The 22692-nt window shown below is 36.9% G+C and overlaps 1 protein-coding gene across 3 annotated transcripts in view; it reads left to right on the top strand.

The window, feature by feature from the left end:
- Positions 1 to 22692, top strand: part of UACA (uveal autoantigen with coiled-coil domains and ankyrin repeats) — an 86121-nt gene that overhangs the window by 60149 nt on the left and 3280 nt on the right. For 2 of the 3 annotated variants that reach the window (XM_086322768.1, XM_086322769.1), the window contains exons 6-17: positions 822 to 892; positions 995 to 1101; positions 2813 to 2994; positions 4219 to 4256; positions 7059 to 7127; positions 8165 to 8272; positions 8799 to 8831; positions 9349 to 9447; positions 13443 to 13473; positions 14345 to 14397; positions 16372 to 19110; positions 20703 to 20855. In XM_086322768.1, the coding sequence (XP_086178894.1) occupies positions 822 to 892; positions 995 to 1101; positions 2813 to 2994; positions 4219 to 4256; positions 7059 to 7127; positions 8165 to 8272; positions 8799 to 8831; positions 9349 to 9447; positions 13443 to 13473; positions 14345 to 14397; positions 16372 to 19110; positions 20703 to 20855 (3683 nt within the window). The remainder of the gene's footprint in view (positions 1 to 821; positions 893 to 994; positions 1102 to 2812; positions 2995 to 4218; positions 4257 to 7058; positions 7128 to 8164; positions 8273 to 8798; positions 8832 to 9348; positions 9448 to 13442; positions 13474 to 14344; positions 14398 to 16371; positions 19111 to 20702; positions 20856 to 22692) is intronic. The other variant, XM_086322770.1, reaches the window with a different exon arrangement.

Below are 22692 nucleotides of genomic sequence, written 5' to 3' on the forward strand. Positions count from 1 at the left end.
GGTTGATGGTATATTTTATATAAAAGATTGCTGGATTAAAGACATCAGAAATGAAAAATTTACTTGATTTTTTTAATGTATGTTTGGTTTTACTTTATTGAATTTTACCAAAAAAAAAAAAAAAAGAAAATTAACTTAGTTGTTTTGTACAGATAACCTAATATCAACTCATAAAAATTTGTAAAAACTCATGGGAAGTATAAACACATTTTATGAATTTGACCATTTTTTCCTGATACAAAAATGAACTCCAGTGTCAATCAGAGAAGCATGATGTGACTTTGTAATATAATTTTTAGCAAAATGACCCTGCTTTTTGCATAATTAAGGTCAGACATTGCAGTTTCTGCTTTGAAAAGGGCATGTGAACTGTATGAGTCATACTCTATTAACTGTAGCTCTTCTATTTAAAAAAAAAAAGAAAGGATATGATTCTTTAAAAAAAAAAAAAAGAAACCTCAGCTAATACTTTAAGGGTCCAGTCAGTCATAGCCATATTTTAAAATATACTCTAAATAGAAAATTTAAGTTAGATTTTCATTGTCAGTGTTTACCCTTAGAACAGCAGTATATTCTTATCTTCTATAAGAATGACAGTATTCCTTGGTTCTAATAAATTATACAAAACTTACAAAATGATCTTGTCTAATCCATTTTCAGATAGAAAAATCGATGCTTATAGTGCTAAACTGAGAGTGGAGGATGTAAAGCTTGGTATTCTAGGGATTGAAGAATTTAGGCCTTATATTATAGGGTCTTGCAAAACACCACGTGTTAGCAGCAGATGTTCACCATTTATCATCTTCCTTTGTCCCTCAAAGCTATGGCAGACTGTCCTTCTAGCATACAGCTGCTCTGCGACCATGGGGCCTCGGTGAATGCCAAAGATGTAGTAAGTCACTTTATGTTTACTGTCATTTCAACTCATGGGCTCTAACTTTCACATTTTAGGAGATCTGTTGTCTTAATGCTGTCTTATTTTTTTGTTGCTTAGGATGGGCGGACACCGCTTGTTCTGGCTACCCAGATGTGTAGGCCAACAATATGTCAACTGCTGATAGATAGAGGGGCGGATATTAATTCCAGAGACAAACAAAACAGGTAATTCTTTTATCAAGGTTCCCTAGACACGAGCTGGATGCCCAGTGATCCTGTGACCTGGCCTTTCCACTCCCTGTGGTTCTCCCTTCCTTGGAATTAGCATTCACTACTTATTTTTCTTCAGAATTGGCTGCAGAAGAGGGGAGAGGGAAATAGGGGATGATGAGAGGGTGAACTCGAAATATATGCAATGACTATGGCCTGTGTTTGAGTCAAAGAACTGAAGAAAGAGGAATTATATCCTAGTTATTTTTAACTTTTAAAATAACCTTTAGTGAAATGGGCTCAAATAAGGAAGAAGAATAAAAAGCTACATCTACAATCTACTTCTTCATTAGTGAATCTTTTGAGAGTAAAGGAGTTCTCGGCTGTCCTGGAGATGGACATGTTTCAGTGTAGATTTTCTCAAGCTGTTTTCTCTCCTTTCTACCTGGGCACCATGCCACCTCCGTCTCTGAAACTGAGTTCATTTCTGTACCCCAGTACAGATTCCATTCATTTACTTCTGCATCTGTATTTGATGTTATTTTAATTGATGTACACTAAAAATTTCTGTACCCCAGTACAGATTCCATTCATTTACTTCTGCATCTGTATTTGATGTTATTTTAATTGATGTCCACTAACAATTTCTGTCTGTATTTCTCCCTGTCTTCTTTTCTGGGCTTAGTGTATCATGCTACTTGCTATATTGTAATTCTGATGTTTATAGTCACAGAGTTTCTGACAACAAAGTATCTAAAATATGCCCATTTCACCAGGTGAAGCATTATAATAATTTATGACAAGTTTCTGAGACTTTTATAGATGATTACTAGTAAAATTATTGGTTTCTTTTCAGTTAATTTTATTCTTTTAAACACGTATTCTATTGCTTGCAGTTCACTGGAAGTAGATAAGTATAATAGTCTTTGGATGTCAGATTTTATAGCTCTGATCGTTTTTACTGTTCAGGCATCCCAAAGGAGGAAATTCTTAAGCAGTTAAATCATTAGTGTGATTTTTAAGAAAGTGACTTTTTTTATATTACTTTGTTTTTGTGATACTATAATCTGGCTCCAAGCATGGATTAATAAATTTATAAATTATTAAAATATATAAATTATATATATATATTTATATAAATATATAAATATTATATATAAATATATAAATTATAAATTATATAAATTAATAAAATTTGATATAAAAATAAATTTTAGATCAGAGAGGTGTGATCTGGCTGATCCATGTATATAATGTCTTATTTAATAGATCTTATGTTTTTCCAAGTACGTTTGTCTCTTTTTCATTGCTGTGTTGTGCTCAGTCACGTCCGACTCTATGTGACCTGATGGATTGTAGCCCGCCGAGCTCCTCTGTCCATGGAATTCTCCAGGCAAGAACACTGGAGTGGGCAGCCATTCCCTTCTCAGGGGGTCAGGAAGATCCCCAAGGATTGAACCTGGGTCTCCTGCATTGCAGGAGGATTCTTTACCATCTGAGCCACTGTAAACTAAGAGAAGCCCTGCAAACTAAGACACAAGCACATGTTTTTATAATGCAATGGAGTTAAAATATAAAATAAAAATATGAAGTCAAATCTGTGTGTGTAACAATATAGCTTTTTAAAGTCATATCTGTTCTTTAAGAATGGGGCCTCTGAAAGAGATTTCTGAAATGTTTTTTGGATCCTCCTTATGGTCTTTTATTCTTCCGTCTTCCCTTGTAGGACTGCTCTCATGCTAGGATGCGAGTATGGTTGCAAAGATGCAGTAGAAGTCTTAATCAAAAACGGTGCTGACGTGACCTTGCTGGACGCCCTTGGCCATGACAGTTCTTACTATGCAAGAATTGGTGACAATCTGGACATTCTAACCTTACTGAAGACTGCATCGGAAAATTCCAACAAAGGTACCAGCAGTTTTCTGTCATTAGCAAAGTGCTAGTTAATAAAGCGTGCTAATAAAGAATAGCTTTTTAAGATTTACATGGTAGAGTTACAGTATTTGTAAGGGGCAAAACACTCCTTACCTTAAGCAGTACTGGTTCATCTCCCTCTCTACCTGAGCTGTGCGGGTTTACACTTTAGTCACTCATTTTGAGGCAGTGTGTGTTACATTTACTGTCTAGCTTATCCAGTCAACCCTACTCTACTGTGGAGTAATTAAAGAACTGAAAAGAAAGACCCAAATAAAGGGTTTTACTAATACATATTTTTTGATGAGGGGTGAGGGATTTAAGGTCTTATACTTAAAAAGTTTTAAAGAATCATTGTTTAAACGTGTATATAAAATATTCAACCAAGATTTATTGAATACTTGTGTCAAGTACATTTCTATGCTTATTAAAGAGAAATTGGAAATTACAGAAAAACACAGCAAGTAGAATTAGCCACTCATTCTGCCACTTGCCTGGTAGCTCAGATGGTAAAGCGCCTGCCTACAATATGGGAGACCCGGGTTCAATCCCTGGGTTGGGAAGATCTCCTGGAGAAGGAAATGGCAACCCACTCCAGTATTCTTGCCTGGAAAATCCCATGGATGGAGGAGCCTGGTGGGCTGCAGTCCATGAGGTGGCTAAGAGTTGGACACGACTGAGTGACTTCACTTTCACTTTTCACTTTCATGCATTGGAGAAGGAAATGGCAACCCACTCCAGTGTTCTTGCCTAGAGAATCCTAGGGACGGGGGAGCCTGGTGGGCTGCCGTCTATGGGGTCGCACAGAGTTGGACATGACTGAAGTGACTTAGCAGCAGCAGCAGAATCACTTCCTAGAAATTGAGTCAGGTGGTTTCAGGTTATGCACATTTCTTTAAGCTTTTGATATATATCAACAAGTTGCCTTCTCATTTAGGAGTGTTTTCAATTTTTCATTTTTCACCTCCCTCCCCTCCCTAGCATTGCATATTATCTACATGGATGTTATCATAGGAAAAAAATACTGTACCAATTAGATAGGCAAAAGTGATGTTTCACTATTGTTTAACTGTAAGGTAGTAAGCTATAAAGAAACTTAGAAATTTATTTCTTTAATATTGACTTAATTATATAATTAGGGAATGGAAATCTACCTGAGTTAACCTTCTGTCTCACTGTTCCTCTTTCTCCTCTCTTTCCCTCTCTTTAAATCTTCAGGGAGAGAACTTTGGAAGAAAGGACCATCTTTACAACAGGTTAAAAATTATGTATATTGTACAATTTAAGTGAAGTGCTTAGCAAACCTGGTTAATAGTTATGTTTAACTGTTTTGAGTTTAAATTAATGTTGTTCTCTCTTCTCAGTTAATCATCCCATGTAGAACCTAGGTCATGAGATCCTGAGGCTTTATACAGATACTGTCACTCAGCTTGAGACAGTGGGTCTGAATTACAGTGAATATATCCAGTGGGCAATAAGCAACCTCCTGATCACTGAACATCCAGCACTTTCAAGTGTGAAATGTTGCGCCTTGTTGAGATTCTTTGATGATGAATGTTAGGCTGGCAGACTGTAGACAGCTTCCTATTCTCGCTTAGTAACAGAACCAAATATATCCTGATGTGGGAAAATTCTGTCAGTGCAACAAGAAGTGAAGAAAACAATTCAACAAAGATTATGTATGTGATTTCAATGCCACTGTTAACATTTTGGTTTTCTTTTTTGCTGTGTGTATTTAATTTAATGAGGACTTGACTTTAAAAGGGGCTTCCCTTGTGGCTCAGCTGATAAAGAATCCGCCAGCGATGTGGGAAACCTGGGTTTGATCCCTGGGATTGGAAGATCCCCTGGAGAAGGGAAAGGCTACCCACTCCAGTATTCTGGCCTGGAGAATTCCATGGACTGTATAGTCCATGGAGTCGCAAAGAGTCGGACACAACTGAGCGACTTTCACACTGACTTTTAAAAAAACACAGTACATGAAGTAATTCATCCCTTGCACTAACTTAATTATCAGATCACTACTTAACCCTGGTTTTGTGTCTCAGTAGATGTCTGATTATTTCCCCTGATCTCTGAGTTAAAACGAGTGGGGTTGCTTTACGCACTCTAACCATCTTGCCCAAAGCTAGTGTAGGCAACTCTCCTCTTCTGCTGGCTGTTCCCTTCCAGGCTTTCAGCTTTTCTCTAGTGAGAAGGACCTGAACACTTCAAAACCCTGAAGAGAAAGTAATCAGGTACCTTCTCAGCCATCCTGTCATCATTCTGCATCATTTCTCTAGCCTGCACCTGAATCTGAAAGCTATATGAAAGCATGCTGCCCTTTCAGTCCATCAGAATTAAGTGATATGTCCATGCATGGGTCATGTCTGCTGTCACTTTTTTTCCATCTGGAGCAGCTGTCTCCTTAGATAACCTAAGTTGGGGTAGAGGGAAATAAAATGTATACTCTTATAACTGTACCAGTCATCTCACCCAGATTCAGAGAAAAATGATTCTGAAATATACAGGTATTTAAAAGAAAGAATTATTGAATATTAATATGGGAATGGTATCTTAATGAATAAGTTATCTAAATGAATTCATGGAATTAATATTCTAAGAACAACAAAACATTTCAGTTATTTATTCAATACATTTTATAATAGCTGTTATAAATAGGATTTGTTTCTGAACTAAAGGGTATGTAATCCTTGTTATTAAGAAGCCTATAGTTTAAAAATAAGATGTATTCAGTTACTGACTTTATGCCCATTACTGTTCTAAGTGCTGGGAATATCAGTGTTCAAAGTCCTGTTCTCATGGAGCTCCTAGCCTAGTGAGAGAGATGAATAATAAACAAATAGGTATTTAGTATCCTAGGAGATGCTTTGAAGACCAGCAGAACAGGATGAAGGCAGGCAGAGACAGAGGGCAGGAAGCTATTTTAGATGGTGTGGTCAGGAAGTGACATTCCAGCAGAGGTCTGAAGGAAGTGAAGAGGGAGCCAGGAGCTCTGTGGGTGAAGCCTCAAGGGCAGAGGGAATGGCAAGTACCAAGCCTCTGACGAGGGAACGTGTCTAACACATCCAAGGGGCAGTAGAGGGACAGAGGGACAGGAACCAGGGACCAGAAGGGAAGGCGAGGGCAGGACATGGTATGATGAGACTGATCAGATTCCACATGAGAACGGACCTTTGGTAGAAGCAATGAAGCTAGAAATGTAGTTTGGGCCAAACGGTGGATACGAAGTATCATCTTAATGGGAACTTTTTTTCACTCTAATTCCAAATCCAAGTTCATTTGAATGATAGTTTAAACACTTGATTAAACAAAACTCAACAAATAATGCAAAACATAATTACTTTAGAGAATTAACGCATTTACTTTTTTTGGTTTTTTAGCTCTCAAATTATTGTGTAGATTTACAGATCAATTTGGGCAAAAAAAGGTTATTTTCTCTCTTGTTTAATGATTGTGTTGTGTTTTTATTAAAGCAAGTCTCTAAGCTGGAATAAAGTTTCAAAGCAGTAAGTGTACAGAAACAGATCATGTACCAGCCAAGTCATTTAGAAGTCTTTCATGTAGCTTTCGTCAGTGCATTGTCTGTCTCTTTCTTATCACACCCTTTGATATTTTATTTCATCAGTACTCAAAGAAATAATTTCCATATTTTCTTTCAATATTAATATAACTCTCCCTTCTCTTTTTAAATACCAGTTCCCTTGTTTTGGGAATAGTAGCTGATGCTTTTTAGTATAACTTGAGTTTTGCCTCTAGTATAAATTCTTTTTAAAATTTTGTGACTTTGGTGAAAATAAATAGTTAATAATAGAGATTTCTAAATTCTGTTATTTTTTAGTATTTAAAAACAGACTACATTTGATTCATTTAAAACCTGTGTTAAATCTTTTCCATTTGGAGTTTAAGTGGAAACACTGCCACCTTGTGTTTTGCACAGGAAAATTAGAACTTGGATAAGCTGAAAATCACTAATTGGGTATATTTCCTATTGAGGAAAATGTACTTTTCTTTATTCTCACACTTGCTAACCTGTGTTTTCATATGTTTTACCAAAGCGAAATTTGTCTCAGATGCTAGATGAAGTAAATACGAAGTCAAATCAGAGGGAGCATCAAAACATTCAGGTAAAAAGAAAAACATTGGTATCTTCCTTTGCAGAGAATTCCAGTGTTGTTTGTAGTGAGGTTTGGGACAAGAAAGGAAGCAAAAATCGGAAGTGGTGTGGATAAGTAAGGGCAGAAAGAAAAGCTTGTTATGTTTTGTGATTCTGTTTCTTGCATAATTCCTTCTAAATGAATTGACTTTTGATATGAATGTTTGTGTCAGTATTATCTTACAGTAAGTATTGTTTTAATATACATTAGGAAGTAAATAACTTTATATAACTTTTTGTTGATATAAATATGTCTGTTTTAGGCCATAAATCATACATTTGTATTTCAGAAAATTAATTGTAATGACAAAATGATTATCACTGTGAATAAAACAAAATCTGAACATTTTCTTAAATTTTAAAATTTTGACTAAAAAATTTTTTTGTTATCCACACAGTAATTTTACCTTTTGTGTTCATTAAAGTGTTCAAAAAATAATTATTATTTGGGTTGCATTGGAAGATGAGCCATAATTAAATGGTTTAGTTTGTGACAAATACCATTAAAATATAAGTTGAATAACCATTTCTGTACAATGAAACAAAAACAATTTGGGAGGATTTTATAGTTTACTAAGTAGTGTTAAGAAAGTGAACTATAGCCTTAAATGTTTTATCAGAGCACTGAAGTGATGATTAGGTTAACAAAGTGTAAGAATATTCTTCACTTTTTTAAGCTCATTAATTTGAGAGGTGTTTGGCAAAAGTTAAAATGACATATTCTTCTTCTATTTTCTATTTCTAGATGATGCTTTTATTTCTTATTTATTAGAATCATGATTTGCTATCTTATATATATAGTTGTGTTTATTAGTTATCATAGGACTGTAATTTTCTACATTATTTCTCATGTATAGATTTTGTTATTTAAATGTCATTGAAATTATTGTATCTTTATACTTAAAGCTGTTTGTATATGTATATGATAGTGAGCTGCTTTTAGAAATTTCTTCCTTAAGAGTTGCTCCTTTAAAGTTGGTCTAGCGCCTGTTATCTTTACTGTTGAAGGATCTGGAGATTGAAAATGAAGATCTGAAAGAGAGATTGAGAAAAATTCAGCAAGAACAGAGAATATTATTGGATAAAGTCAATGGTTTACAGCTACAGCTGAATGAGGTAAATAATCTGCACGATACCAAAAACATCCAGAACTATTTTACTGTGAGTGTTCATCATTGTCAATAACAAATTGTTAACGATCAAACCCTCCCAGCAAGTCACGGTGCCAGATGCTAAAGGAGGTAAAATCAGGTCATTGCCCTTGAGGAAACTTATATCTTATTGAGACCTTTGTGTGAAACTTAATGTCAAATCTAAGAACAGAGAACACTGTTGGTCTATGGTCGTAACACTGGAGTTGTGGGATTGGAGAGGAAGGAATGGGCAGAAGTGAGGAGGAAGAGCAAGTAAGAGTTGTAAGGAATTGATAGGTTGTCAGAAGAGTGTAAAGTGCTTGTGAACAAGGTTAGTGAGATGAATGAATAACAGTGGAGAGCACAGACGTGGTGGCACAGGCATTTTCTTCTCACATCCTTGACCCCACGCTTAATGACATGCACATCTTTTTAGAAGATATTTGCTAAGCTCATGCTTCTTAAACTTTCAAGAGTGAAAATGTATTTCTTCTTCTTTTTAAATTTAGGAAGTAATGGTGGCTGATGATCTGGAAAGTGAGGTAGGATGATTAAGTTTTACTTTAAAGCTATAAAATATTATGTAAATTGAAGAGAATATTGCAGTAGAAGTTTTAAGTCCTAAATTGAGATGGAGACAGAATTTATCTTTTGGTTAATTGTTCAAAGGGAAAAACAAAACCTATGTGTGACTGTAAAATTATGTTTTGAGAATAGTGGCATGGGTTATTATAGGCATTTTGTTCTGTCTCATTTTCCATGTGACTTGTCATGAAAAGATATAAAATTCTAAGCATTATAAAGAAAATGTCTGAAAATAATATGACTTAAAACAAACCACAGAAATTTGAATTTTTCATAATGTTGTTTGTATATTTTGTATATTATTAGTATATTGGTATGAAGTTTGACTAATAGTTAAAAAATCTACCAGGTTAGAGAATTCATTAATGATAGTCCTCAAAGTAATTCTAATGCACATTTTCTGTAATACATTTCACGCACATGTATTTCAAGCACAGTATGATTTTGTGCTGTGTTTATTCCTTTTCATTTCAGAAAGAAAAGCTGAAGTCCCTTTTGGCAGCCAAAGAAAAGCAGCATGAAGAAAGCCTAAGAACTATTGAGGCTCTGAAAAGTAGATTTAAGTATTTTGAGGTACAGAAAGCTTAAGTATTTTGTGTAACTTACAATGGAAGTGGTAAAGGGCTTGAAGTCAGACTTGAATTTGAATTATCACTCTCTCTTTTATAGTGTGACCTCAGGTGATTCATTTAAAGTCTCTGAGCTTTTTGCTGCTTTGGCAAAATTGGGGTGATTGTTCCTTTTCCCAGGGAGTTGTTGTAAAGGTTAAATGAAATAATTGAAATTGATTAAACCAACATTTAGTTCAGTTCCAGTTTCTCTTCCCCAACCTTCCTCTTTGTCCATTTTTACCATTTCAAAACGTCATACTTTTACCTGTAAAATTACAGTGATTCTGATGGTATTAATAAAAAGCATCATTTAAATGAATAGTGGTAATTCCAGGATTATCTCAGAAAGAGCCTTGTGCATATACAAACTTGTTTGGTGAGGGTAGTGTGTTAATAAGGTTCAGATCATATACTTATCTTTTGTTGACTCAGTTAGCTCTTAGTTTTTCCAAGACTATGTTTTTCTAAAAACTTTTAATCAAAATACAATATACGTTAAAAAGTACATGTTAAAAGTTGAAGGATTTTCACAAATTTCACAAATCAAACCTCCCAGATCAGGAAATAGCACATCACCTTTATCCAGAAGCCTCCTCATGCTCCCTGCACCAAGGGTGACCACTCTCCACACCTGCAACTGTATAGATGTATTTTTCGAGACCATAATACATATTTTTATAAATGTTGTTCAGCACTGGGGTCACTGAAGAGAGTAGCCAATTCGATGTGAGTCTTTTTATTGTGAGATACAACTCCAAAATACATAACAAAAGTCAGTTTTTTCTTTGTAAATAAATAAAAAAAAGAACGGGTACTGCTATGAAGAAGAATATAAAGACAGGGATGAAACTCACAGATATAATGTTGCATGAAAGAAATCAGACGCAAAGAGCACATACTGCATCATTCCTTTTTTATGAAGTGCAGAACTAGGCACAGCTCATCTATGCCGACACAAGGCTCATCTATGCCGATACAAGGCTCATCTATGCCGATACAAGGCCCATCTATGCTGATCCGGCATTCTTAGCACCTGACCATCCTTTCAAACCTTTCTTTGTACGTGTGTGTGTGTGTGTGCTCAGTCTCTAAGTAGGGTCTGACTCTGTGACTCCCATGGACTGCAACCCACCAGACTCCCCTGTTCATGGGGTTTTCCAGGCCAGAATATTGGAGTGAGGTACCATTTCCACCTCCAGGGGATCTTTCCAACCCAGGGGTTAAACCCGTATGTCCTGTGTCTCTAGCATTGACTGGAGGATTCTCTACCACTGAGCCACCTGGGAAGCCCCTTCTTTGTACATAACTTGTGTTATACACATGAATTCATCAGATGGATTCTTTTTTTTTTTTTTTTTTTAGATGGATTCTTATTATACATCCTATTTTATAAGTTTTTGCATTCAGTATAATGGGGACATTTTCCCCAATCAAATGAATTTTTATGCTAGAAATGATTTTTAACCATCCAAGAGAAAATTATAAAGTGTTTATGAAAGCCGTTATTAAAAACTAAGGAATCATAATTTGTATGGAATATCCACTGCTATCTCATCTCGCTTGAAAGTCTTCATTAACTGCCACCAGCATTGCTGTATTATGTGTAATCCTTAGTTCAGTTCAGTTCAGTTGCTCAGTCATGTCCGACTCTTTGCGACCCCATGGTTTACAGCACCCCAGGCCTCCCTGTCCATCACCAACTCCCGGAGTTTACCCAAACTCATATCCATTGAGTCAGTGATGCTATCCAGCCATCTCATCCTCTGTCATCCCCTTCTCCTCCAGCCTTCAATCTTTCCCAGCATCAGGGTCTTTTCAAATGAGTTGGCTCTTCGCATCAGGTGGCCAAAGTATTGGAGTTTCAGCTTCAACATCAGTCCTTCCAATGAATACCCAGGACTGATCGATCTCCTTTAGGATGGACTGGTTGGATCTCCTTGCAGTCCAAGGGACTCTCAAGAGTCTTTTCCAACACCACAGTTCAAAAGCATCAATTCTTCGGCACTCAGCTTTCTTTATAGTCCAATTCTGTCATCCATACATGACTACTGGAAAAGCCATAGCCTTGACTAGACAGAACTTTGTTGGCAAAGTAATGTCTCTGCTTTTTAATATGCTATCTAGGTTAGTCATAGCTTTTCTTCCAAGGAGCAAGTGTTTTCTAATTTCATGGCTGCAGTCACCATCTGCAGTGATTTTGAAGCCCCCCAAAATAAAGTCTGATACTCTTTCCATTGTTTCCCCATCTATTTACCATGAAGTGATGGGACCAGATGCCATGATCTTAGTTTTCTGAATGTTGAGCTTTAAGCCAACTGTTTCATTCTCCTCCTTCACTTTCATCAAGAGGCTCTTTAGTTCTTCTTCGCTTTCTGCCATAAGGGTGGTGTCATCTGCAATCTGAGGTTATTGATACTTCTCCCGGCAATCTTGATTCCAGCTTGTGCTTCATGCAGTCCAGCATTTCTCATGATGTACTCTGCATATAAGTTAAATAAGTAGAGTAACAATATACAGCCTTGACGTACTCCTTTTCCTATTTGGAACCAGCCTGTTGTTCCATGTCCAGTTCTGACTGTTGCTTCTTGTCCTGCATACAGATTTCTCAAAAGGCAGGTCAGGTGGTCTGGTATTCCCATCTCTTTCAGAATTTTCCACAGTTTGTTGTGATCCACACAGTCAAACACTTTGGCGTAGTCAATAAAGCAGAAATAGATGTTTTTCTGGAACTCTCTTGCTTTTTCCATGATCCAACGGCTGTTGGCAATTTGATCTCTGGTTCCTCTGCCTTTTCTAAAACCAGCCTGAACATCTGGAAGTTCATGGTTCATGTATTGTTGAAGCCTGGCTTGGAGAATTTTGAGCATTACTTTACTAGCATGTGAGATGAGTGCAACTGTGTGGTACTTTATGTAGGCATTTTCCTTATTTTTATAGAACAAGTTTGGGAAACATGGATATTTTAGAACAATGCTAATTTTATGTTGTAACTCATGCATTTGTTGTCATTTGAGTCATCAAGGCAAGGTAATATGTCCAAACTAAGTTTTTTGAATTTCTTATGTGCCATGGCCTCCCTTCACCCATACATGTGTAAGCCCATTTACTACCTATTGCAGATTCTAGTATTAAATATTATTTAGAACACAGAGCTTACCTTAGTTTACAGATCTTTTTCCATACCCTTGGGGCAATAAGTATTAGTGGGACATTAATTTAGTTATTGAACTGTGGGCCGTTTTTATCATGGTCACTTATCAGAGTTTGACACACAGCCATTAGTATGAATATAGAAAAATATAGAAACATGATGTACATCTGCATATCTTTACTCTTGACAGTATAGTATTTTACTTTCTGTTAGGTTCTTTGTACTTGGCTTACTTGGGATGGGGAGCAATCCAAGTATACTTTAACTCAGAGTATCTAAATTTTCTCTATTATTCTCCTTTTCCTAACTGATGCATTGGTGGGCTTATTATGAACTGTATGCAGCTCTTTGCCTCAGCTCTTTGGTGTTTTATAAATCTGAAAGAAAGGGTTAGGCTAATGTTTCATAGTTGATGAGGTAAGGTTTCTGCTCCCCAACCGTGATATAGCAATTGATTTCTTGGTGCGATTGTGGCATTTCCTTCCTTTTGAGGTAAAGAAGCAGCAGAGAGTACGTATTCAGAGTTGTTTCAGTTCGTTTGGAGCTTGCTTTTCTTTTGAACAGTCAAAGTTTTTTCTTGAAATACTAGTCTGCTTTTATTAAAATGCTTAGTGAAGTAGTTTATTCCCAACTGATCTCGCTAATTGTGCTTTGCCTTTTTGTGAGTTCGAGTAGAATAATGCCCAGGAGAAACAAGGAATGTTGAAAATATGGTTTTATGGCTGGATCATTTAGAGCTGAAATAGATACAGAATTTAACAAAATGGATTCATCTAAAATGTTTTAATGTATTCTTCTGATTTCAGAGTGATCATTTAGGATCAGGAAGTCATTTCAGTAAGTATGAAAGTATAGATTATCATTACAGTTCACCCAGTTGAAGCAAAAAAGAATGTTTATGCCTCTTTATTTTGTCTGACTATATATGATACTCCTGCTGTAAAACTTCATCAACTGCTTGTATCTTATACCTCAGCATGGCACAGGGAAGAGGTTAAAATGACTCCTATAGTCTCTTAGCAGAAAATCTGGTAATCACTAAGGCTCTGATTTTCCTTAGGACCTAAATTTTTAAATTGTGTATTGTACAAATTACCAAATTTGCATATTGATTGTTAAGACATTTAACCTGTGATATTTGGGATTTGCTCTTTATTGAAAGAGACATAAACGTAGTTTTCTGATTTGGAAAAATCTTTGGATATGGCCTCATGCAGGTAAGCATTTTAGAATTGTTTAGATGTTCCGTAAATACTTCTTTATTATTTTAAGACTTTACATAATTCATCTTCACTGTGTTTATTCTCCAATTTTAAAGTTTCTCTATAAAATCTAATTTTTTGCTTCCTATTGAATATTAAATTATTCCTTAGCTAAGTGCAGTTGTAATATTCATCCTATAAATTGCAAATGATACCATTTTTATTTTGACTATAATATACATGTTTTATAATCATTTAACTTATTTAGTCTAACAGTTTTACATAATTCTAAAAGCCAACTTTGTATCTAGTCAAAAGACTATACATACTTTCCTTATGTATATAGAAAAATAAGTAAAAATATGGCCATTTTATAACAGGATAATTTTATTTTGTAAGTCATGCTTCTTTTTTGTTTGAATAATAAAGGAGATAATAACACCAAATTAATGCTTAGCCTTCTTTGGTATGGATATTTAAGGTATCCTTTATTTGGATTTATTTAGGGAAAGAAGATATGCTTCTTAAACAAGGTCAAATGTACATGACAGACTCACAGGTAATGTTTTGTTTTAGAAAATATTTATAAAAATATTTGTGCCTTTTTAAAAAGAGGAAAGCCACATTGTTTATTTATCATCTGTATATACATTGAATTAAGTTTTCATTATCAAAGAAAAATTGGTCTTGTGGTCTTGAGTTTAATAAAAGCAGATACGCTGTGTTTAGTGCCCTCTAGAGTATTTTTGGTGACAGTGACTTAAAAGATTTGAATTACAGTTTCATTGTCTTTGATAGTAGGCCTCTATTCTTTAACAGCAGTTGGCCAACTCTAAGTATTTGCCCATTTACAGGGGAGACAGGTATGAACAATTCAAAAAGCATTCTTTTGACTTTGAGAGGTATTGTTCCTTGAATTCAAATGTGTATTCTATATTTGGGAAATTTATCTCAAAATAAAGCTTCCGAGAGGGAGTGTTGTCTGATTCTCTTCCTTAACTGCTCTTCACTTTTAGTTTCCAGTGGATACAAGGTTTGCCTTCCTAGCACCCTCCATGGACTGCAGGACTGATAAATATTTGGTCTTTTAAAGGTTTTATATATATACCTTCATCATCCATGGGCAGAGTGAGTTAGCCTTTATGATGTCTAGGATCACTCTAAGTTGGAAATTTCTAAGATTCTAAGTTGAGAGAATGGATGTCAATTAACTGAATAATATTTAAGAAGATAAGATAAACATTTGATTATAGTAAAATAAGTATGGAAATTGTGAACCTGTGTAAGTAATTAGTTGGTAAATTATAGTAGTCTTAGTCTAAAGATAACTGGTAAGTTGAAAGCAGACTGAGGCTGAGAAATTATTCCATGTTGTTAATTTTCTTCTTTGGGTTTCCCAGGTGGCTCAGTAGTAAAGAATCCACCTGCCAACGCAGGAGACATGGATTCGATCCCTGGGTTGGGAAGAGCCCCTGCAGGAGGAAATGGCAACCCACTCTAGTATTTTTGCCTGGAGAATCCCATAGACAGAAGAGCTTGGCAAGTCATAGTCCATAGAATTGCAAAGAATCAGACACGACTGAGTGACTAAGCACAGCATGGTTTTCTTCTTCATCAATGGGAAGGCAGTGTTAATTGAAGTGAACAACAGTAAAACCTGCCTATTAAAATAGTGGGACACACTCATAGCACATGGCTTTTATCAGTACTTTAAAAGAGCCCTTGCTGTAATATGGTGGATAGGGAAAAATAGAAATAGTTAAATTTAATATTTCATGGTTATATGTTCTGTATTCTGGTACTTATGAAATATTTCAGTGAGAACTTAAATTATACTTCTTTTTGTTAGCATTTAATAGAAGAAACAAGATGTTGATTCAATTTTGTAGTAAGAGCGTATGCTAAATTCTAATTTATCATTCTGTTTGAAAGAAGAAAACATGATTATATTTTGTGAATTGATTAATATCATTCTCTTGATTCTTAAACTAGCTAGGTTTATTTTGGTATTATTTTTATAATTTAAACATTACACTTGAGTTAGCATTGAGGGAACTTAGAGGTCAATATATGTTATTAGATAATAATATATCGTTATTTGCAGATTTAAAATTGCAAAAGCCTTGTTTTTACTCAAGGGCTCTGATGACTTTCTTCAGAATTTGAAGTTCTAAGCACATCATGTTCTGTAAAACATAGAAATAGTAAATGTATTTTGATCAGTTGACATTCATTCGTAGATATTGTGAAAAGAGAAAGAGAAAAAAGTCCCCAGAGGCCACAACTGTTTCCTTCTTTGGTCTGCCAGAAATACATGTAAAGTGAACAGGCTTTCAAAATGTCACTGCATCAAGGAAATCATACCTAGAACTGTTTTTCTTACCTCAAAAATCAGTACTGCTATATTTTTCTAATATACTAGCCTGGAAACCCTTTGGCTACTGATGATGTGGCAACTTTAAAGTTTGGTAAATAAGTGTCTTCTTTAGGCTTTTGGGATTGATATTTTATTGTGTTACTATTATTTTTGCAGTGTACTTCCACAGGCATGCCAGTCCATATGCAAAGCCGATCTATGTTAAGACCACTGGAGCTAGCCTTACCTAATCAAGCCTCATATTCGGAAAACGAAATTTTAAAGAAAGAATTAGAAGCAATGAGAACTTTCTGTGATTCAGCAAAACAAGACAGACTCAAACTCCAAAATGAACTGGCTCACAAGGTGGCGGAGTGCAAGGCCTTAGCATTGGAATGTGAAAGGGTGAAAGAGGATTCAGATGAGCAGATAAAGCAACTAGAAGATGCCTTGAAAGACGTGCAGAAGAGAATGTATGAGTCGGAAGGTAAAGTGAAACAAATGCAGACACATTTTCTTGCCTTGAAAGAGCACCTGACAAGTGATGCGGCCACTGGGAACCACAGGCTGATGGAGGAACTGAAGGATCAGTTGAAAGACATGAAAGTGAAATACGAAGGTGCGTCCGCAGAAGTGGGGAAATTGAGAAACCAAATCAAACAAAATGAAATGTTAGTTGAAGAGTTTAAGAGAGATGAGGGCAAGCTGATGGAAGAGAATAAGCGACTGCAGAAGGAGTTGAGCATGTGTGAACTGGAGCGAGAGAAGAGAGGAAGGAAGCTCACTGAGATGGAAGGCCAGTTAAAGGACTTGTCAGCCAAGCTGGCCCTTTCTATTCCAGCAGAGAAATTTGAAAACATGAAGAGCTTGTTATCAAATGAACTAAACGAGAAGGCAAAAAAATTAATAGATGTGGAAAGAGAATATGAAAGATCACTTAATGAAACTAGACCATTAAAGAGAGAACTTGAGAATTTGAAGGCCAAACTGGCTCAGCACGTCAAACCAGAGGAACATGAGCAGCTCAAGAGCAGATTAGAGCAGAAGTCAGGAGAACTTGGGAAGAGGATCACTGAGTTAACATCGAAAAATCAGACGTTACAAAAGGAAATCGAAAAGGTCTGCCTGGATAATAAGCTCCTTACACAACAAGTAAATAACTTAACAACTGAAATGAAAAATCATTACGTCCCTTTAAAAGTAAGTGAAGAAATGAAAAAGTCACATGATGTAATTGTTGATGATTTGAATAAAAAGCTTTCAGATGTGACACACAAATATACAGAAAAGAAGTTGGAAATGGAGAAGTTGCTTATGGAAAATGCCAGTTTAAGTAAAAATGTCAGCCGCCTGGAAACTGTGTTCATACCTCCTGAGAGACACGAAAAAGAGATGACGGCTCTGAAATCCAATATCACTGAACTTAAGAAGCAGCTGTGTGAACTTAATAAAAAATGTGGTGAAGACCAAGAGAAAATATATTCACTCATGTCTGAAAACAATGATTTGAAAAAGACCATGAGTCATCAGTATGTGCCCGTGAAAACCCATGAAGAGATTAAAACTGCCTTGAGTAGCACATTGGATAAAACCAATAGAGAATTAGTAGATGTGAAAAAGAAGTGTGAAGATATAAATCAAGAATTTGTGAAAATAAAAGATGAGAACGAAATATTAAAAAGAAATCTGGAGAACACTCAGAACCAAGTAAAAGCTGAGTACATCAGCCTAAGAGAGCATGAAGAAAAGATGAGTGGCCTAAGGAAGAGCATGAAGAAGGTCCAGGACAACAGCGCTGAAATACTGGCTAACTACAAAAAAAGCCAGGAGGAGATTGTCACCCTGCATGAGGAGATTGCAGCCCAGAAGAGAGAACTCGACACGATACAGGAATGCATCAAGCTAAAATATGCTCCGATCATCAGCTTGGAAGAGTGTGAGAGAAAATTTAAAGCCACTGAGAAAGAACTAAAAGAACAGTTATCCCAGCAGACACAGAAGTATAATACCAGCGAAGAAGAGGCCAAGAAGTGCAAGCAAGAGAATGACAAGTTAAAGAAGGAGATCCTCACTCTTCAGAAGGATCTAAAGGATAAGAATGTTCACATTGAGAATTCTCATGAAACAGAAAGAGCATTAAGCAGAAAAACAGAGGAGCTGAACAGACAGTTAAAAGACCTGTTGCAGAAATACACAGAGGCAAAGAAGGAGAAAGAGAAGCTCGTGGAGGAAAATGCCAAGCAGACTTCTGAGATCCTTGCAGCACAAACTCTTTTGCAGAAGCAGCATGTTCCGCTGGAGCAGGTTGAGTCCCTGAAAAAATCTCTTAGTGGTACAATCGAGACACTCAAGGAAGAACTGAAGACTAAGCAGAGATGTTATGAGAAAGAGCAGCAGACAGTGACCCAACTGCGGCAGATGCTGGAGAATCAGAAGAACTCCTCTGTGCCCCTGGCTGAGCATTTGCAGGTTAAGGAAGCATTTGAGAAAGAAGTTGGAATCATAAAAGCTAGCTTGAGAGAAAAGGAAGAAGAAAGCCAAAACAAAACTGAAGAGGTCTCCAAACTCCAGTCTGAGATTCAGAATACTAAACAAGCGTTAAAAAAATTAGAGACTCGGGAGGTGGTTGATTTGTCGAAATATAAAGCAACGAAAAGCGATTTGGAGACACAGATTTCCGACTTAAACGAAAAATTGGCCAATCTGAATAGGAAGTATGAGGAAGTATGTGAGGAGGTTTTGCATGCCAAAAAGAAGGAACTGTCTGCTAAAGATGAGAAGGAATTGCTCCATTTCAGCATAGAGCAAGAAATCAAAGATCAGCAGGAACGATGTGACAAATCCTTAACAACCATCACGGAGCTACAGAGAAGAATACAGGAATCTGCCAAACAAATCGAAGCAAAAGATAATAAGGTAATAATAATACTTTAGGGAAGCGTGGCTTGGTGTTGGCAACCCCAGGGCAGAACTGCCAGGGTATGATAGGACTCTTTACTGTAGCGCTCCACAAGACAGGTTTACCAAAGCATTGACAAAGTGATCATTAAATGCCACCTTTTTAGTCTGGCTATGAATATGCCAAAAACAAAACAGAGTTGAGAAGAAGGTAAAGTTACACAAACAGAAATCAAAAGCAGTTTTCTTTTTGTTTTCTCATCTGGTTCAGCCAAGAACTGAACCAGGACGGATAGGGAGACTCAAGATTCACTTGCCTCAAAAATGAATTATCAAAACCCAGGGAGTTTTAGGCCACCTAAAGAATGGGAAAGGAAAAAAAATTAAACTATGTTTCTGGGCTGCAAGAAGCTGAAGACACTGCAGAGCCTCCCAGAATTTGAAGCCTCCCAGAATATTGAAACTCACTCATACCAGTAAATTGAGCCCTCCAACTCACTGTACATTTTATCTTCCTTTAGACAGAATGTCTTTGTGCCTCCTTTCTACCTGCTTAAATTCTCTACATTCCCTAATGCCCACATCATCACTTAACTCTCCTTCCTAAAGCCTTCATTGGCCAATCTAGCCTACAGTAAACGGTTCATCTCCTAAAATGTATGTTGTGTTTTGGGTTTGACATCTATTTACAGCATATATATTACCATGTCAGAATGATATGGGTGGTCTTCCACCCAGTTTTTAAGAGCAGATTCATAACTTTTCTTTCCTTCTTACTGTTCATCCTCATTGTACAATTTACAGAACAGGTGCTCAATAACATTTTCAAAACTGGTAGTTGAATAAAGTATGTACTAGGAAGATGAGAAATCAGGGAGATTGGATGCAGTTTTATTTTACCCATTCCAATAATTATTAAATGCCTTCTACCTGCCAGGTGCTGTGTTCAGTGCTGGGAATACAGGGACACAGCCACAGCTTCAGCCCAGTCGAGTGGTACAAGTCCTGACCTTCTGATATGTCTGCTCATATGACCTAGAACTTTAGTGCCCTCACCTTGTTTGGAAATCAGTTATGAATATAACAACAAATTATTAATTTCCACTTATAATTGTTGCCACTTATTAAGCACATTCTACATACCAAGGAGCTTCCCAGGTGGCACTAGTGGTAAAGAACTTGTCTGCCAATGCAAGAGACGTAAGAGACACAGCTTCGATCCCTGGATTGGGAAGATCCCCTGGAGGAGGGCATCACAACCAACTCCAGTATTCTTGCCTGGAGAATCCCATGGACAGAGGAGCCTGGCGGGCTACTGTTCATAGGGTCGGACATGACTGAAGTGACTTAGCATGCACACCCATACACCAAACATATATTAGGATTTTACTTGATTTTCTTAACTATGAAAGATTTTCCCCATACTGGGAGGAAATCATATACTGCACATACTGTTGAAACAATCTTAACAGTATTCATTCGTCAATTTTCTGGTATATAAAGGTAAACTTTGTGTCTCAGAGAATGAGCTCTGCGTAAAGATGTTCCTTATAAGTGAATAGATGACTAATACGTGTTTTTCCCACAATCTTTTTTTTTTTTTCCATAAGATAACTGAACTGCTCAATGATGTGGAGAGATTAAAACAGGCCCTCAATGGCCTTTCCCAGCTCACCTATGGAAGTGGGAGTCCCAGCAAGAGGCAGAGTCAGCTGATTGACAGCCTGCAGCAGCAGGTCAGGTCCCTGCAGCAGCAGCTGGCGGTGAGTACCTGGGACCTGCAGGGCTTCATGCTGGGATGTGCAGGGTCACCTTTGCTTGTTTGTAAAATCTTATTTAGAAATCAGATTAATTTGTGGCTGTGTTCAGATCCAAGAATATAATCATTTTTGCCAGAAGTTATTTCTACCAGTGCTACGATATCATTTTGGTGTGCTTGGTGTGTACTAGGCACTATACTAAGCATTTTGTGTACTTGATCTTTAAACTTGATCTTCTTCACAGTCCTACAAGGTTTCATTTAGCCCCCCATTTAATTCTTAAGGAAACAAAGACGAAAATATGCCTGAGGTCATACAGCTAGGATTTAATCCTGGGATTTACTCCAAATCTGATAGCTTTCCAACTGTTGCAGACTCTAAAATACTGGTCCACTTCTTCCCTGATAGCCCAATTGGTAAAGAATCCGCCTGCAATGCAGGAGACCCTTGTTCAATTCTTGGGTCGGGAAGATCCGCTGGAGAAGGGATAGGCTGCCTACTCCAGTATTCTTAGGCTTTCCTTGTGGCTCAGCTGGTAAAGAATCTGCCTGCAATGTGGGAGACCTGGGTTTGACCCTTGGGTTGGGAAGATTTCCTGGAGAAGGGAAAGGCTACCCACTCCAGTATTCTGGCCTGGAGAATTCCATGGATGGTATAGTCCATGGGGTCACAGAGTCGGACACCACTGAGCGACTTTCACTTTCAAACTAAAGGAAGCTTCCCAGGTGGCACAATGGTAAAGAACCTGCCTGCCGATGCAGGAGACGCAGGAGACCTGGGTTTGATCCCCGGGTCAGGGAGATCCCCTGGAGTAGGAAATGGCAACCTACGGTAGTATTCTTGCCTGGAAAATTCCAGGGACAGAGGTGCCTGGTGGGCTACAGTTCATGGAATCACAAAAGTTAGACATGACAGGGCACACTTTTTAAAATAATCTTTTATCCTTATGAATAAAGGTAGGCATTCTTATGGTTTTTATACATTATATCCTTATATATTAAAAGAAAATATCTGTTTGTATGTACATTCATAAATACCTGTGTGGTTATGTATCTCCTTTATATATTAAAAGAAAACATCTGGATTAAGAAGGTAAAGTTGGGAGCTCAGTTCTAAACCCTGCCACTTAAAAGAGAGTGACATGATACATTCCCCTTAATCCTTGGCTTCCTCATCCTTAGAATAGGATAATATGAACTGATTGCTTGCTTGTTTCCTTTTTTTAGTTGAATGAGCTGTGAGGCTAAGTAAAATGTAGCCCAATCAAATGTAAATTGTTGGATACTATTTTTCTAATGTATAGGAATTTGTTGTGAGTTGTTTTTGAATAGAAGAAAGTTATTTTTTCAAGTGTTCATTTTATAACACTCTTGGCCTATAGATTAATGATGACATATTGCTGATTTGGATCTTACCAAAAGGATGTGGTAGATTTTTCAGTATTCGGAAATATTTGTTTATTATTTATTATGTTCATGACACTGTGCTAAGCACTGTCAGGGATAAAGAGAGTAGACAGTCCCTGTCCCCAAGGGTTCCGGGTAGTTAGGCAAAGTGTATCTCCATAAAAAATAAAATAATGAGACAAAAATATCAGATATAGAATTGAGTCTACAGTCCCGGGATCTAAGGGATATGAACTCCCAGGAAGGAAAGGTTACTGATGTGGTGGAGCTGGTTTGAACGAGGGAGGGAGTACCTGGGCTGCACTTGTATACGGATGGTGTCTTGGTAGGTGAAAGGAAAGCAGAGCCTCCCTCAGGCAGAGGAAACAGAGTGAAGCAGGGCCTGGAAATGGAATCAAGTGGCGTGCGTGCCTCAGGGCAATGAAAGGCCTCTA

This window comes from Bos grunniens, chromosome 10, assembly GCF_055505025.1.
Source record: "Bos grunniens cultivar Pamir isolate PY7600 chromosome 10, Bosgru_T2T1.0, whole genome shotgun sequence".
Taxonomy (NCBI): Eukaryota; Metazoa; Chordata; class Mammalia; order Artiodactyla; family Bovidae; genus Bos; species Bos grunniens.